Source organism: Macrobrachium nipponense, chromosome 26, assembly GCF_015104395.2.
Source record: "Macrobrachium nipponense isolate FS-2020 chromosome 26, ASM1510439v2, whole genome shotgun sequence".
NCBI classification, from domain to species: Eukaryota; Metazoa; Arthropoda; class Malacostraca; order Decapoda; family Palaemonidae; genus Macrobrachium; species Macrobrachium nipponense.
In genome coordinates this window covers 1,103,222-1,117,088 of record NC_087215.1, presented here as the reverse complement: position 1 = coordinate 1,117,088, position 13,867 = coordinate 1,103,222, and the positions used below count along the sequence as shown (strand labels likewise).

General features: G+C 35.4%; 1 protein-coding gene across 1 annotated transcript in view; it reads left to right on the top strand.

The window, feature by feature from the left end:
* The first annotated feature begins 10,163 nt into the window (after nucleotides 1–10,163).
* LOC135199924 (protein enabled homolog) overlaps nucleotides 10,164–13,867 on the top strand; it is a 55,133-nt gene continuing 51,429 nt past the window's right edge. Inside the window, exon 1 of the mRNA XM_064228043.1 lies at nucleotides 10,164–10,307. Within this exon, the coding sequence (XP_064084113.1) occupies nucleotides 10,164–10,307 (144 nt within the window). The remainder of the gene's footprint in view (nucleotides 10,308–13,867) is intronic.

Sequence of the window (13,867 nt, the reverse complement as noted above, 5' to 3'; positions counted from 1 at the left end):
GGAAGGAAGGAAGAGAACGGTGGTAGAGGAGAAGGGGGAGGGGGAGGGGGCAGGGGGAGCTAGATGATTTCCCTTCTCGCAAGACAAACAAAACAAAGGCTCCCGGAGGAATTAGACAACTTCTTGAGTCAACGCCATACCCTCCCCCCCCCCCAACGGATATATATATTTGAGCAGGACTACAATCGCGACAGAAACGGCTGCTGTTCGCGAGCCACAAAGCCCCGCTGGAAGGCAACGGGATGGGGTGGCGTGGGGGGGAAGGAGGAGTGTGTAGACGGGGATACAATACATGAAAGGGGGAGGGGATGGGTGGGGTGGGTAGCGGATACTATATATATATATATATATATATATATACTTTTAGAAAAAGTTCAAGTTTGTAATCTAACTTTCCTTCACAAGCTTTGCGTAGGTCCGGGATAAGGCTATTTCTGCAGTCTTGAAACTGGGAATAATAATAATAATAATAATAATAATAATAATAATAATAATAATAATAATAATAATAATTGTTAGAAAAATTATAATTATTATTATTATTAATTACAATTTCCACCGTCTATGGTGTCCCGTAATTGTAGAAATTTCCTCCACTTCATTAAAAAAATTTCCTTACAAATCACAGATCACGATAGGAAAACAAAGGATATATATTATTGTTCATTATTGTTTACCGAATAATAATACATAACATTCATCACCAATCAGTAAATTAAATCTATGTAGGGATAAATAAACACAAGAGAATGTAACTCAACGATAATAAATCAATAAATCTACGGTTTTCACACACCTTCCTTCATTCACTATGAACCAATCATTAACACAGTAACCTAGTTTACGCATATCTTGTATCAGTACTTTACTCGATACGCTGTTCGTATGTATAAAACAGGACTACACATCCACCAACTAATAATAATAATAATAATAATAAAGCTGATGCACAAAGTTACTCGTCACCATTCGAATTAAAATTTTTTTTAAACTAAATAGATCTCAATTGCAGGCAAGCTAATAACAACATTCATTAATCTATGTCTCTGATTCACTTTTCACAACTGGATACACCATCAAATAACAGTCTGAAGTCTTCCATTTTTTTTTCAATCATCGAGGGCAAATAAACTATGAATATCATTACAGTTCGCAATTTCTACCATGTGGTTAAGATATTAAATTTTCTTATATAAATCATGCTGCTGAAATGGAACTGTTTGATTATGTCTGGACGCATATGTAGTATGACTATGCACTATCACTATAAAGAAGCAAGTGTACACTTGATAGGTGAATGGATAAGGTTACTGTTAGCCACATATCGAACCAACACGGCAAAGGTTCGAATCCTGGTCATGGTATTATCAAAGATTATTCCCCATGAGAGTAACATATAAAAATAAAAATAAGAAAGGTAAAATGAACTCAATATTGAAGTGTTATGTTTCGGCTTAAATTTCAATGAAACTTACATTTCACACACATATATATACCTAATATAACTATATATATATATATATATATATATATATATATATATATATATATATATATATATATATACACTATATCCGTGTGTAAATATATAAATATATTCATTGTTTACTTTAGGGCGGTCACAAGTGGAGAGAGAGAGAGAGAGAGAGAGAGAGAGAGAGAGAGAGAGAGAGAGAGAGATATTTCCCCAAACGCCCGACCGTAGAGGAGTAGGCCTAAGAGCGAGCCAAGAAGCCATAAAAATGCATAAGCCTACCGACAGCTCATCTTTTATCTCTACCCAGCCATTTCTGGATATTCAAAGATCGTACAAAGCATATTTCAAACGATTCAATCAACCAGAAAATAATAAAGGACTCTCTTGATATCGCCGAGAGAGAGAGAGAGAGAGAGGAGAGAGAGAGAGAGAGAAGAATTATTCTTATGGAAGAAGAGAAGAGGAAGGAGAGAGAGAGAGAGAGAGAGAGAGAGAGAGAGAGAGAGAGAGAGAGAGAGAATGGGTAGTCTAAGCATTTAGGATACCCTACCAATGCCCAGTGCAAATTCCCACATCTACCAGGACCTTCTCCCCTTCTTGAACGCCCATCCCTCACGCCCTTCCTCGTCCACAACACCGCCCCTTCCCCTTCCCATTCCGGAAGCCTCCCCCCCCCCCCCCCCCGACTTTTCCACCGCCTCTGGGCAAAAGTCTGACGCCGCTGTAAGGCTTAGGAACCTAAGCCCAGCGCTGAAAAGCCCGCTAGGGCGGCAACGATCTCCTCCGTAATGTATTTAGCCATTAGCTGGGCAAAGCCCCGGTGGTACCCGGGTAATAACAAACGGCCTCAATTAACTTCCGGAATTCGTATCGTCCACGGAGGGTGGGGGGGGGGACAATGTCCCCTACCCAACCCCCCAACCCCTGCCTCCCTTAGGGATAGGGGGAGGGCAGAACTCGTTATTCGTGGCAATTTATTAAAAGTGCTACGTACCGTGGCGTGACGGTAGAGGTAAGCTGTCGTGACGGAACGAAGGAGGGGGTGGGGGGGGGCATAATTTTACAGGCATTTATGCAATTTACAGATGCCCAACGTTTACAGAACCATATAGATACCCCGGATGTAGTTTACAGACCCAATAACTTGTTGACATTTATCTAGACAATATCTTAACGGTACGTATATATATATATGTATCAGCCATTAATTTGGAGAGCCAATACATTGCTAACGTAACTCACATGCATCTTGACAATACCTAACATGTAGACAACAAGTATCCAATACGTTAATTACAGTTGTCAAACGTGCCATCTTGCTTTTACTCAATATGAAATTAACGGATACCACACGCTAATCTCAAGGGTAATACACTAATATATAAATTTTACTATGCATAAATATTTAGAATACATATACCCACTAAGCAATATAAAAAATTTCAATACGCAAGTTATAGGTGGATTGTGTGCCACTATAAAAATATATACGAGAGAGAGAGAGAGAGAGAGAGAGAGAGAGAGAGAGAGCAACTGGCGGACAAGATAATCAGGAGAAAGGATACATAACTACAAGAAAATACAAATAACATGGTAGGGAAATAAATGAAGGGTAAGAAGGAAATGACGTGAATAAAGGGTAAGGCGAAGGAGGGATAAATAGGGAAGAGACTGCGACTGGAAAGAGGGAGAAAAGAGAAAAATGGGAAGAGATCAATTGATGAAAAGGAAGATGGGGCCATAGAAAGACACTAAGTGAAAATGGGAAATGTAAAAAAAAAAAAAAAAAAAAAAAAAAAAAAAAAAAGGGGGAGGGGAACGGTGATACGTGGAGACAGGGAGAGAGAGCATAATGAACAAGACTTATATAATATATAGAGACAATCCTTTTCCTAAATTACCAACTCTAAGGACCTCCCTTGTTAACAAACGCTGCAGTTCAAGGCGGATTATTTTTCTATATTCAAAGCAGGGAATTAGTAATGCGAACAATTACACTTGGAGCGAAAAATTACATTAAATATATCCATTCTGTAGTGAACGCATCAAGAGTATGTAAGCCTAAGTATAACTGAGCAAGTGAATCTCTCTCTCTCTCTCTCTCTCTCTCTCTCTCTGGAATCGAAGCCCAAGCAGTAGTAGGTTCTCTTCAAGCATAAAAAAAACACACATATATATATACATACATACATATATATATATACATATATATATATATAATATATTATATATATATATAAATATTTATATATCAAATAAAAGGAGCCCGTAAAAACGCCAAAATGTACATAGAAAATCAGTGTATTTCAGAGACCAGCTGTCTCTCTTCAGTCCGAGACAGCTGGTCTCTGAAATACAGTACTACTATTTACTTTGTGCATTTTTGGCGTTTTTATGGGCTCCTTTTATTGGATGGAGTTCTGTTTTAACAGAATATATTTCACAGTCACAGTGTGTGTGTGTGTGTGTGTACTCCCATGGTGCAAGCCAAGATACTTAAACAAAGCCATGATTTAAACACAATACAACATTGCATTATATACATTTCATTATAATTTTTCATACGCAAAAAAACAAAGAATAAACATTCTTAATTGAGGAACAGCTCATTTCGTGCTTAACGCTACATAACAATCATCCAACTTCCCCATCAACACTTAAAATCCACTTCATATTAGAGCCTGACAACTTCTATAATGAACAGGTCTGATTAATGTGAAGTGAGTTACTCATTAAAAAATATGTGCCATCATGTGTCTGTGACATGAAATTTTTTTTTTAATGATTTAATCTCTTGACAAGATACCACATAAATTATCAGCTTCAAAACTTGGAAAAACAGGCAACGAATAAGCTACGCTGCGTTTGGCACATCATAAAATTAAGTACGTAAATAAAATAAAAAATGTAACAAAGAAAAATAAAAGAAAAAACTAACAACGTAAAAAAAAAGTCTAACAAAGAGAAAACGAAGTAAAGAATAAAAACAAAGTATACACTACGTCACGTTTGACACCTTAGAAAAGTACCTAACTACGTAAAATAACATGAGATTTTTCAAGCTTTAACAAAGAAAGCTTAAAGAAAAGACAACCTATAAATTACGTTACGTTAGACACATTAAAAAATTATCCACGTAAAAAAAAACTAACCATTATAAAAATAAAAACTTCACACAAAAAGAAAAAGACACTCGCTGGAAATAATCGCAAGACAAAATTACCAAAACATCTTTAATGGCGTATCCTCTCCTTGCGTATCGACAAACCTCTCTCTCTAAAATCGGAACGATTTCAATAATGAGGCGAACGGTTCAAGTGCAAAAGGAATTCCATAACCTGAGTGGTATCAGCGAGGTAGCAGTCAGTCGATCTCACCTGGATAAATTACCTGTAATTGGCTGCCGAGAACATTACTTCCTTAACACATTGTTTAACTATTGATAAATTTATCAATCTATTTTTTCTTTCTTATTAAGTGAGATCTCTTCTTCCTGCATTTCCTATTACCTTCAGTTACTTCTTTCAAATGAACACCATCACATTCTTTGGAATTCCAAGTCAATTCCCCCCAATACCGTTCCCCAAACACCCGACCTTGTTCCATATGAATAGGTTTCATCTTCTGAATATATAACAACAACAACAACAACAACAACGCCTGAATATCGTATCAACTGTATATCATTAAAGTGAGATTTTATACAGACTAAATTTCAGCTGTATCTGACAAAGACTTTTACATAAAACCGTAACATTTACTAGACCCTTAAAGACCTGGATAATAAAAGCTAAAATATTAGCCATTACACTGACCCGTCACCCTGACATTGAAATTGGCAACAGCGATTTAAATACAGGGGGATCTTTTAATATTTTTATGGTATATAATAAACACTTAAACCGTTCTAATCAATAAGGTATAATTTATATTTGTAAGTTTCCATCAAGTGAAAACAATGGACAAGAAGTTTGTGAAGTAAGAGCATAATACTTGTGTATATACATACATACATACATACATACACACATACATACAAAAATACAGACAGACTGACATACTACGTATAACTCTCAAGACAAAGCAGACGCCAAAGCCATTTCCATCGCAAAAATAAGAATCAACCTTTTTATACTTTTTTAGGGTCAGTTGCGCCTGCTAATATTTCAGCGTGGCTTATTCAGAGTGACAGCAGATATCGGCAACGCCCATGAACCTGCTAACACCACTAAGCGTGAGGCAGGTCTCGCGTCGAGTGTCTGAACAGCTTAGATAGGCCTATCCACCGCGAGGTTTCAAGGCCTGGTCTAACAAAGAGAAAAAAACACTGCCTTGTCTAACAAAGAAGAAAAAAGTAATAGGGCGCATTTTAATAAAGAACTTGTCTAACTAACAAGAAATAAATAGTTCGGACTAGTCTAATAAAAAAATAAAATAAATAACATGCCCTGGTCTAACAAAAGAAGAAATAACAAGGCCTAGTCTAACAATGAAGAAACAATAACAGGGCCTAGTCTGACAAAGAAGAAAATCTTCAGCTCAAAACCTTTATGCATTACTACCCTGATACAACTCTCCTTGCATTTTAATCATTTATATACTTACATTTATATCTGTTTATTTATTTGTCAATTTATTTTACTTTTTCTAATAAGTGAGATCTCTTCTTTATGTATTTCCCTTCAATTCCTCTTACTTCTTTCAAAGGAACACCTTAATATTCTTTGGAAGCTTCAATTTCAAGTCAATGACCCACGAGGGCTTGTTCCATATGAAAAGGGTTCATCTTCTGAATAATAATAATAATAAAATAAAAAAAAACTAAAAAAATAATAATAATAATAATAATAATAATAATAATAATAATAATAATAATAATAATAATAATAGACCGAGTCAACTGACTTTAAACTATATACTATTTTCCAAAGCTTGAAATTCCCCCATCCAATGCAGACATTCGACGCGGTAATCTTATTCAATTAATACATAGAACATTACTGAACAGAGTACGCCCATTTTTCATTTACGGGTAAAAAACAAAAAACATAGACCATGCGTATAGTCCTTTCACTGACAGGCACAATACTGCATCTTTAGTTTCAATGGCAACAGAGCTCCAGGAAGTCATTTGAACGCACAAACTAAATGTATGAAATATCAGAGTTCAGTTACACGAACAAAACACGAGTCGTTTTAAAATACATTTCACCGCCGACAAAATCGTAATTTTAACGTATTTTACCACCGGCGAAAACAAGAAAAATGGCTCTATGAACAGGGGGATAAATTCTTCAAAGAGTCTGTCGATGATCAACGTTAAAAAGAAAAAAAATAAGAGGAAGAATAAAATAATAAAATGGAGATAAAGGGACCGTGTGGCAATCCTTAGCCCGGCTATGAGAAAACGTCATAGTATTTCTGTTTTATGGGGGATCGCACCTTGATATCTTCGTACTCTCTCTCTCTCTCTCTCTCTCTCTCTCTCTCTCTCTCTCTCTCTCTGGATAATATATTCTCCTCGCAGCGAGACCGGTCCAAAACGTAACAACGGTATGAGGCAGAAGAAAAATCAAGCCTATTTAAGAAACTAACCGGCAACTCGTTTCACTTAAGAAATGACGGCGAGTAGAGATCTGGGCTTAACCACTGCCTCCTCCGTGTTGCAATAAAAGGAAAATAATGCTGCACTGCTCAATTTTCATTTAAAGCTGGATCTCCCTGACTCGGCTACGCGGAGCAGGAGAATCAAATATGGTGCAAATTTCTTAATAAGACATTTTTCAAAAGGTGCATTTTGTTTTGCCAGTGTATAAGCACGGTTGTTGGACTAATTTAACGGCTTAGAGGGATGTAAAATACATACTATATATACTATACAAATGTTTATTTGCATAAAGCTCTTCTCGGGGTAATTTCTCTTTTAAGTTATGAAAAATGTATACGTTTCAATTTGGAATACAAATAAAAATCTGAAATAAATGTTCCCAGTTTTTAAGGAAAACACTGAGACTAAATATGAGGAATTGTATGATTACCTACGAGGGTAAACTTTGAACTGGAAGAGGAACAAGAAAATGTATTATGGATGCTGAAGGACTGAAATAATTGAGTCTTAAAGGTATTTTGGAATATATAAAATAGGTAATGGTAGGCAGCATTGAACCTACAAGACTGAGAACGCACTTTGTGTCTAAAGAAGCCATTGATGGAGCATAGGCCTAAAAGGAACGATTAAGACACCTCTCCTGTCGTGATGAATTGCAGAGATGTCTAGGCTGCCAATGAGGGAAAAATAAAGATTGTTGGATGTTCTGTTTGTGTAGTACAGAGAAATGAAGAACTACAAGAGTGAAATAAGGAGACATTAAGTACGCCTAGTCTGTAAGATATCATTGGTGAAATGACATGACACTTCTGAGCGTTGGGAAATGGTTCAGTCAACTAGAAAGAATGGAAAAAGAGAAAGAGGAAGACTTAGTGATGGATGGATGGAGTGAAAGAGAACTTAGTATACATAGGAAGAAACTAAAGGGTTACGACAAACTGCTGATGAGACTCCTATGTAGTTATATATATCAGAATGCACTAAGCGCATTTTAGCCTAACAGGCATAATATATATATAGTATATATATATATATATATATATATATATATACATATATATATATATATAGTATACATAATACACACATATATATAATATATGCATGTATATGTATAGGCCTATATGAAATGTATGTATGCATACCCAATGATAACAGCTAACAACTCGATTAAAACTGCAAACCTGGACGCCCACAACTCGCGTGGTAATATTGCACACAAATTTGCAATATGCAATCAATATTCCACCCAAAACAAGGTACAGTAGTAAATTGCGAGCCCCCATATATATATATATATATATATATTATATATAATATATCACTCTTACTCCACAAGGGCATGCTGCTCTGTGACGATACATCAAAGAGAGAGAGAGAGAGAGAGAGAGAGAGAGAGAGAGAGAGAGAGAGAGAGAGAGAGATTCCTCTTGTTTGCCGAGAGACTTTGAGATCGGAACTCGTGAAAATTACGAGCAAAGAAAGCAAGTGAGTCTAGTACGTCTTCTCACGAAACCTCTCTCTGGAATTAAACATTCCCCCCTCCCCTCCAAACCCACTCTCTCTCTCTCTCTCTCTCTCTCTCTCTCTCTCTCTCTCTCTCAATTAAAAGAACTGCCGAAGTTCTATTAACGAGCTTTGTAGCATTTAATTCAATTGTGCCGGAGCAGATGAAAAAGGCGTTCTCGTAACCACAGCATTTCAATGCATCCACGTAAACAGATTTGTAAACAAAACTTACACAGCTGCTGGGCTGCCTTGCAGCGGCAGCACATGGAGACCTCATGGCGCTTTGGGGGGGGGGGAGAGAGAGAGAGAGGAAAAGATGAGGAAGGAGGAGGAGGAGGAGAGGAGAGAGAGAGATAGGGGAAGGCGGGAGGGTGTCAGAATGGATGACCAACTTCTCTCGGACTGGCAAAAAACTTCAAATGGTTCAAACAACGATTCACAAATGGATAACCGCCTATCACTTTTAGCCTACTTTGAGAATCGCGAATAGCGCAATAAAAAGGAAAACCGAATAAAAAGTAAATAAATAAACATGAAGATAATGTATAAGTTTCGATACAGTTCCTTTAAAAGAAAATCTGGTTAAATTCAGCGTGGCGGCACTGAGGTGACGTCGCTGCTTCTCTTGTTGCTAAGTAATAGATGAACCTGACATTTCTTATTTCCTCGTTGATGTAATGATTTAAAAAACACTCTTATCACGATAAAAGTATAAAATTTCATCTCTTTAACTAATCACACAGACACACATATAGGTAGGCCTATGATCATTCAGATTAATGTTATCAGATAGGTTCAAAGTCAAAATTGTAAGTGGAGTAACATATTAAAAGTTCATGAAATAGAATTTGACAGTTGGCCCAAAAACCTGCAACACCGCTAAGCCAAATTATGGCATTGAAGCAACGTGGTACAACCTATAGGCATAGGCAAAACTGAAACACGTGTTATTGTTATTAGAAAGTTCAACCAAAAAAAAAAAGGCCCATTTACGAAGTAAAATAAATCTATAACCTTACAAAGTTACAAAGCAGGCGTAGTCTATGTTCCATGCAGCCGACAGGAGACAAAATCCATTTACCTTTTTTTCCAGAAGTCCTGAGAGGTCAAAGTTCCCGTCGGAGGTCACCACAGAAAGCTGATTACAAACGTCCGTGAAACCGCCGCTACTTCTACAGGATGACGACGAAGGAGGAGGAGGAGGAGGAGTAGGAGGTTATCCCAAAATAAATAAATAAATAAAAATAGTTCACGTGAAAAGTTTTAGAAAACAAAAATCAAAGCCAGTTGTATAGGTACTTTCCGTCAAAACTCAAAGAAAAGACAAAATTTCGTGCATATCCACTCCAGGGGGGGCCCGCTTTTTGCAGTGTTGCACACACTCAGACGATCCTCCGGAAGGCGGAACAGTCGGGGGAAGAAACAGACACACTCGGGAAAAAAGGAGGAAAAAAAAAAAGCGGTTGTATATATTATCACGTGCACTTTACGCCGAAACACAAAATCGTGGAAACACAATTGACCACACGGTGCAACACACCACCACTCTCACTGCCAACGCTACACTGAATGGCCACACGACACAACACGGCTGCTCCCTCGTTTCGGGGTTCCTCCTCCTCCACCTCATCCTCCCCCTCCTCCTACATTCTCGCCTGCTCAGCTCAGCTCCGTTCTCTCTGGCGGGTCATCGTGCGAAGGGGGCAGACTCAAGTAAATTCTTTACCTTTTTTTTTTTATAACATTTTTTAAAATTTAGTTAGTTTCACCAAAGTACTCTTCTTATTATCCTCTATTTACATATGTTTATGCGCATAAATAATCTAAATAGTAAAAATACAAAGATTTTAGTCTAGCCTAGGAACAGTAAGTAGTTTCTATATTCTTTTTTTTTTTTTTTTTACTTTAATTTTCTCCTTTTGCCGAGATAAAGACAGTAGTCCCTTTAACAGCGTCTATTTACGGAATGCATTAAGCGCATAAAAGTCTAAAAAGTCAAATGGCAAAAGATTTTTTTTTACTCTAACCTAGGAACGCTAGGCCCGAACGCTAGGCCCAAGTGCTTTTAAGCAATTTTCGTAATATATATATATATATATATATATATATATATATATATATATATATATATATTTTTTACTTTCTTTTATTTTTTTCTGAGATAAACAAAGTACTCCCTTTAATAGAGTTTATTTACTGAATGCTTTGTGTGCATAAATAGTCAAAGAGCCTAAACAGTCAAATGGCATCATCTTGTTCAAACATAGAAACAATAAATTCTTTTAAGAAATATTTGTAAATGCCTATATTTATATTACTTTTTTTTTTTTTAGCCCGTATTACCACAATACTCAGTTTAAGTCTCTCTCTCTCTCTCTCTCTCTCTCTCTCTCTCTCTCTCTCTCTCCTCTCTCTCTAAATAGTTACAGTCTAAACAGTTAAATAGTCTAAACTTTATTTATTCTAAATGAAGTAACAAATTTCCCAAATATATTACACTACATGTCATCGCTTTAAAATATTTTTGTTTAAATTAAGTATATTTTAGTATATTTTTGTTTAAATTAAGTATATTATTGTCCTTTACGTAACGATCGGCAGGAATGAAGGATATAGACAATAGTTTAATATATACTAATTAGTATAATATTCATCATGCCAGTTTATATATAATCTGTAACAGCTTATAATATTATATTTGTCGTTTTTTTATGATGTGTTTGTGATGATATAATAACAATATTGATAAAAACGTTCATATATATATATATATATATATATATATATATATATATATATATATAGATATATATAAATATTAGATATAAATAAATAATATATATATATATATATATATATTTATATATACTATATATATATATATATGTATACATATATATACACATAAATCCAGATTGGCATAAAAGAACAACAGGTAATAACACGGCATTACTTAGCCAATCAAACTTACATATATTACGCCTAGATCACCGACCCGTTTACGCACGCACAGACCCATCCCCTCCCCTCCTACACACACACACACACACACACACACACACACACACAAATTTAAAGCGTGAGAGAGAGAGGGTGATAAGGAGAGGGAGAGAACACATTTCCACGTAGAATGACGGCGATAGCAAGCTGTCACCGATGAGATCCAGTTTGGCATCAAATACGTATTACATACTTGCTGGCAGTCGGTCCGAGTCTTGTCCGTTGACACCACCGACTGAATTGGAACTTGTGTGTTGACTGCGATGAAAACCTCGTTTAGGGGGGTATTAAATTATACTCATCCTAAACACACATTGCCTTGCACGCACACATATATCTATATGTATGTATATATATACCTATATATTATTGATGTATATATTTGATTATATATAATTAATAAGACAATTTTAATTCATCTCATTCATCACCGAATACATTCATCACTGATACGAACAATCAAAAATAAATCATCACTCACAGACTCGATACAGAACTGAGCAGTCGAACATATGTATACATTTCCCTAACGAGAATTAAAATGTTTGAAGGGGGAGAAATATAGAGAAATAACTTCTTTTTAAAAATCTAAACCAGAGAGAGGGATATCTTTTAAAATATATTTATTTCATCCCCATAAAACCAAATAAGAATAAATCCTTCAAAAAAATAATATATATTCGGGAATGTCGTCGTTGCATGCGAGGCAAATACACCGAAATAAATCTTTGTCGGAGACGAGATGTGGACCCATTTTAATTTTTTTTTTTTTTACTCTGATACGAAATAATTTATGTAAAGAAATTGAAGCAAAAGATATTTCCCAGTTTGTCTGCAATGGAAAATATGCTGTGTATCTTATTTCATTGATTTATTTCATTTTCTCTCTTGCTTTTTACTGGACCTCTCTCTCTCTCTCTCTCTCTCTCTCTCTCTCTCTCTCTCTCTCTCTCTCTCTCTCTCTCTCTGTAAAGGAATGAAACAGCTGTTACAGTAGTGCAATCGTACCCAGGCTGGGTGAAAAAAAGTTCGAAGACCAATTTGATTTTGAAAATGAAGACATCACCAGAAATGCGTTTAATGTCATGACTATAATACACTTTATATGTACTTTCAACCAAGAGCAAAGAATGACAATAAAAACGATTAATTTATGAAGTTAGTAATATTATGTACAGATAGAGACTGAAGCACAAACAAAATCTCATTACAAGTTTTCCCTGGACACAAAAAAGTGTCAGCTGTGGAAAAAATGAGTATGTTAGACGCATATTTACTCTTATATAAGAGGGTATATTTCAGTTAATATATTTCGTTTATTATAGAATTAGAATTAGAACGTCATACATGTAAATGATGAAATTAACCAAAAGAATTTTGGTCAGGTAAAATGGTGGTACCTGGAAAAAGATGTCAGACTGCTTTGTGCCTTTTCAAAATACTTCTTCCTTTTCCGAACCCCTTTGTCCTTCTCGTTAATGGCGGCATAGGATGTAGGAGTCTAGGATTGGAATAGGACGGGAAAAAGGTATGATGAGATGAGGGAGATGAGAAAAAGTTTTTGGAAACGGAAGTACGGTTGAATTTGGAAGCTATTAAAAAAACTGTAAGACCCAGTAAGCCAAACAAGGGATGTAATTTTATATATATATATATATATATATATATATATATAATATATATATATATATATATATATATATATATATTATCAGCAATAGAAGAGTTCCGGGTTTAGGTAATTATGTCTTGTAATTGTGTCATCTTATTTAATTTTGCTTTTGTTAGTTCTAATGTAACTTATATTGCTTCCTTGATTTCAAGTGTCACTAATATTCCATTATAGAATTTGCCCGATGACGGAGAAAAGTAAATCTCCGAAACTAGTCGCAAATAAAGATGCTCTTCATTCAAGCCTGGTTTTTAAATATTATATATATATATATATATATATATATATATATATATATATATATATATATTTATATATATATATATATATATATTTCATCGGCTGACAAATACTGAATCATCGCAAGACTCTTAATCAAAACACTGTTATCAAACTGTCAAAACTGCCGTGTATTCTGTAAATACAAAAATAAACGGAGTGTGATGGAAGCTGCACCGTGAAATTTCACTGGAAATGATATGGCGTAACTGACAGGTAAAAGCTGTCAAAGGAAAATTGAATATATATAAAAAAAAAACAGATACAATAAATCAATCCTAACACGCTATAGATCAAACAGAATTCACAAATCAGGCCAAAG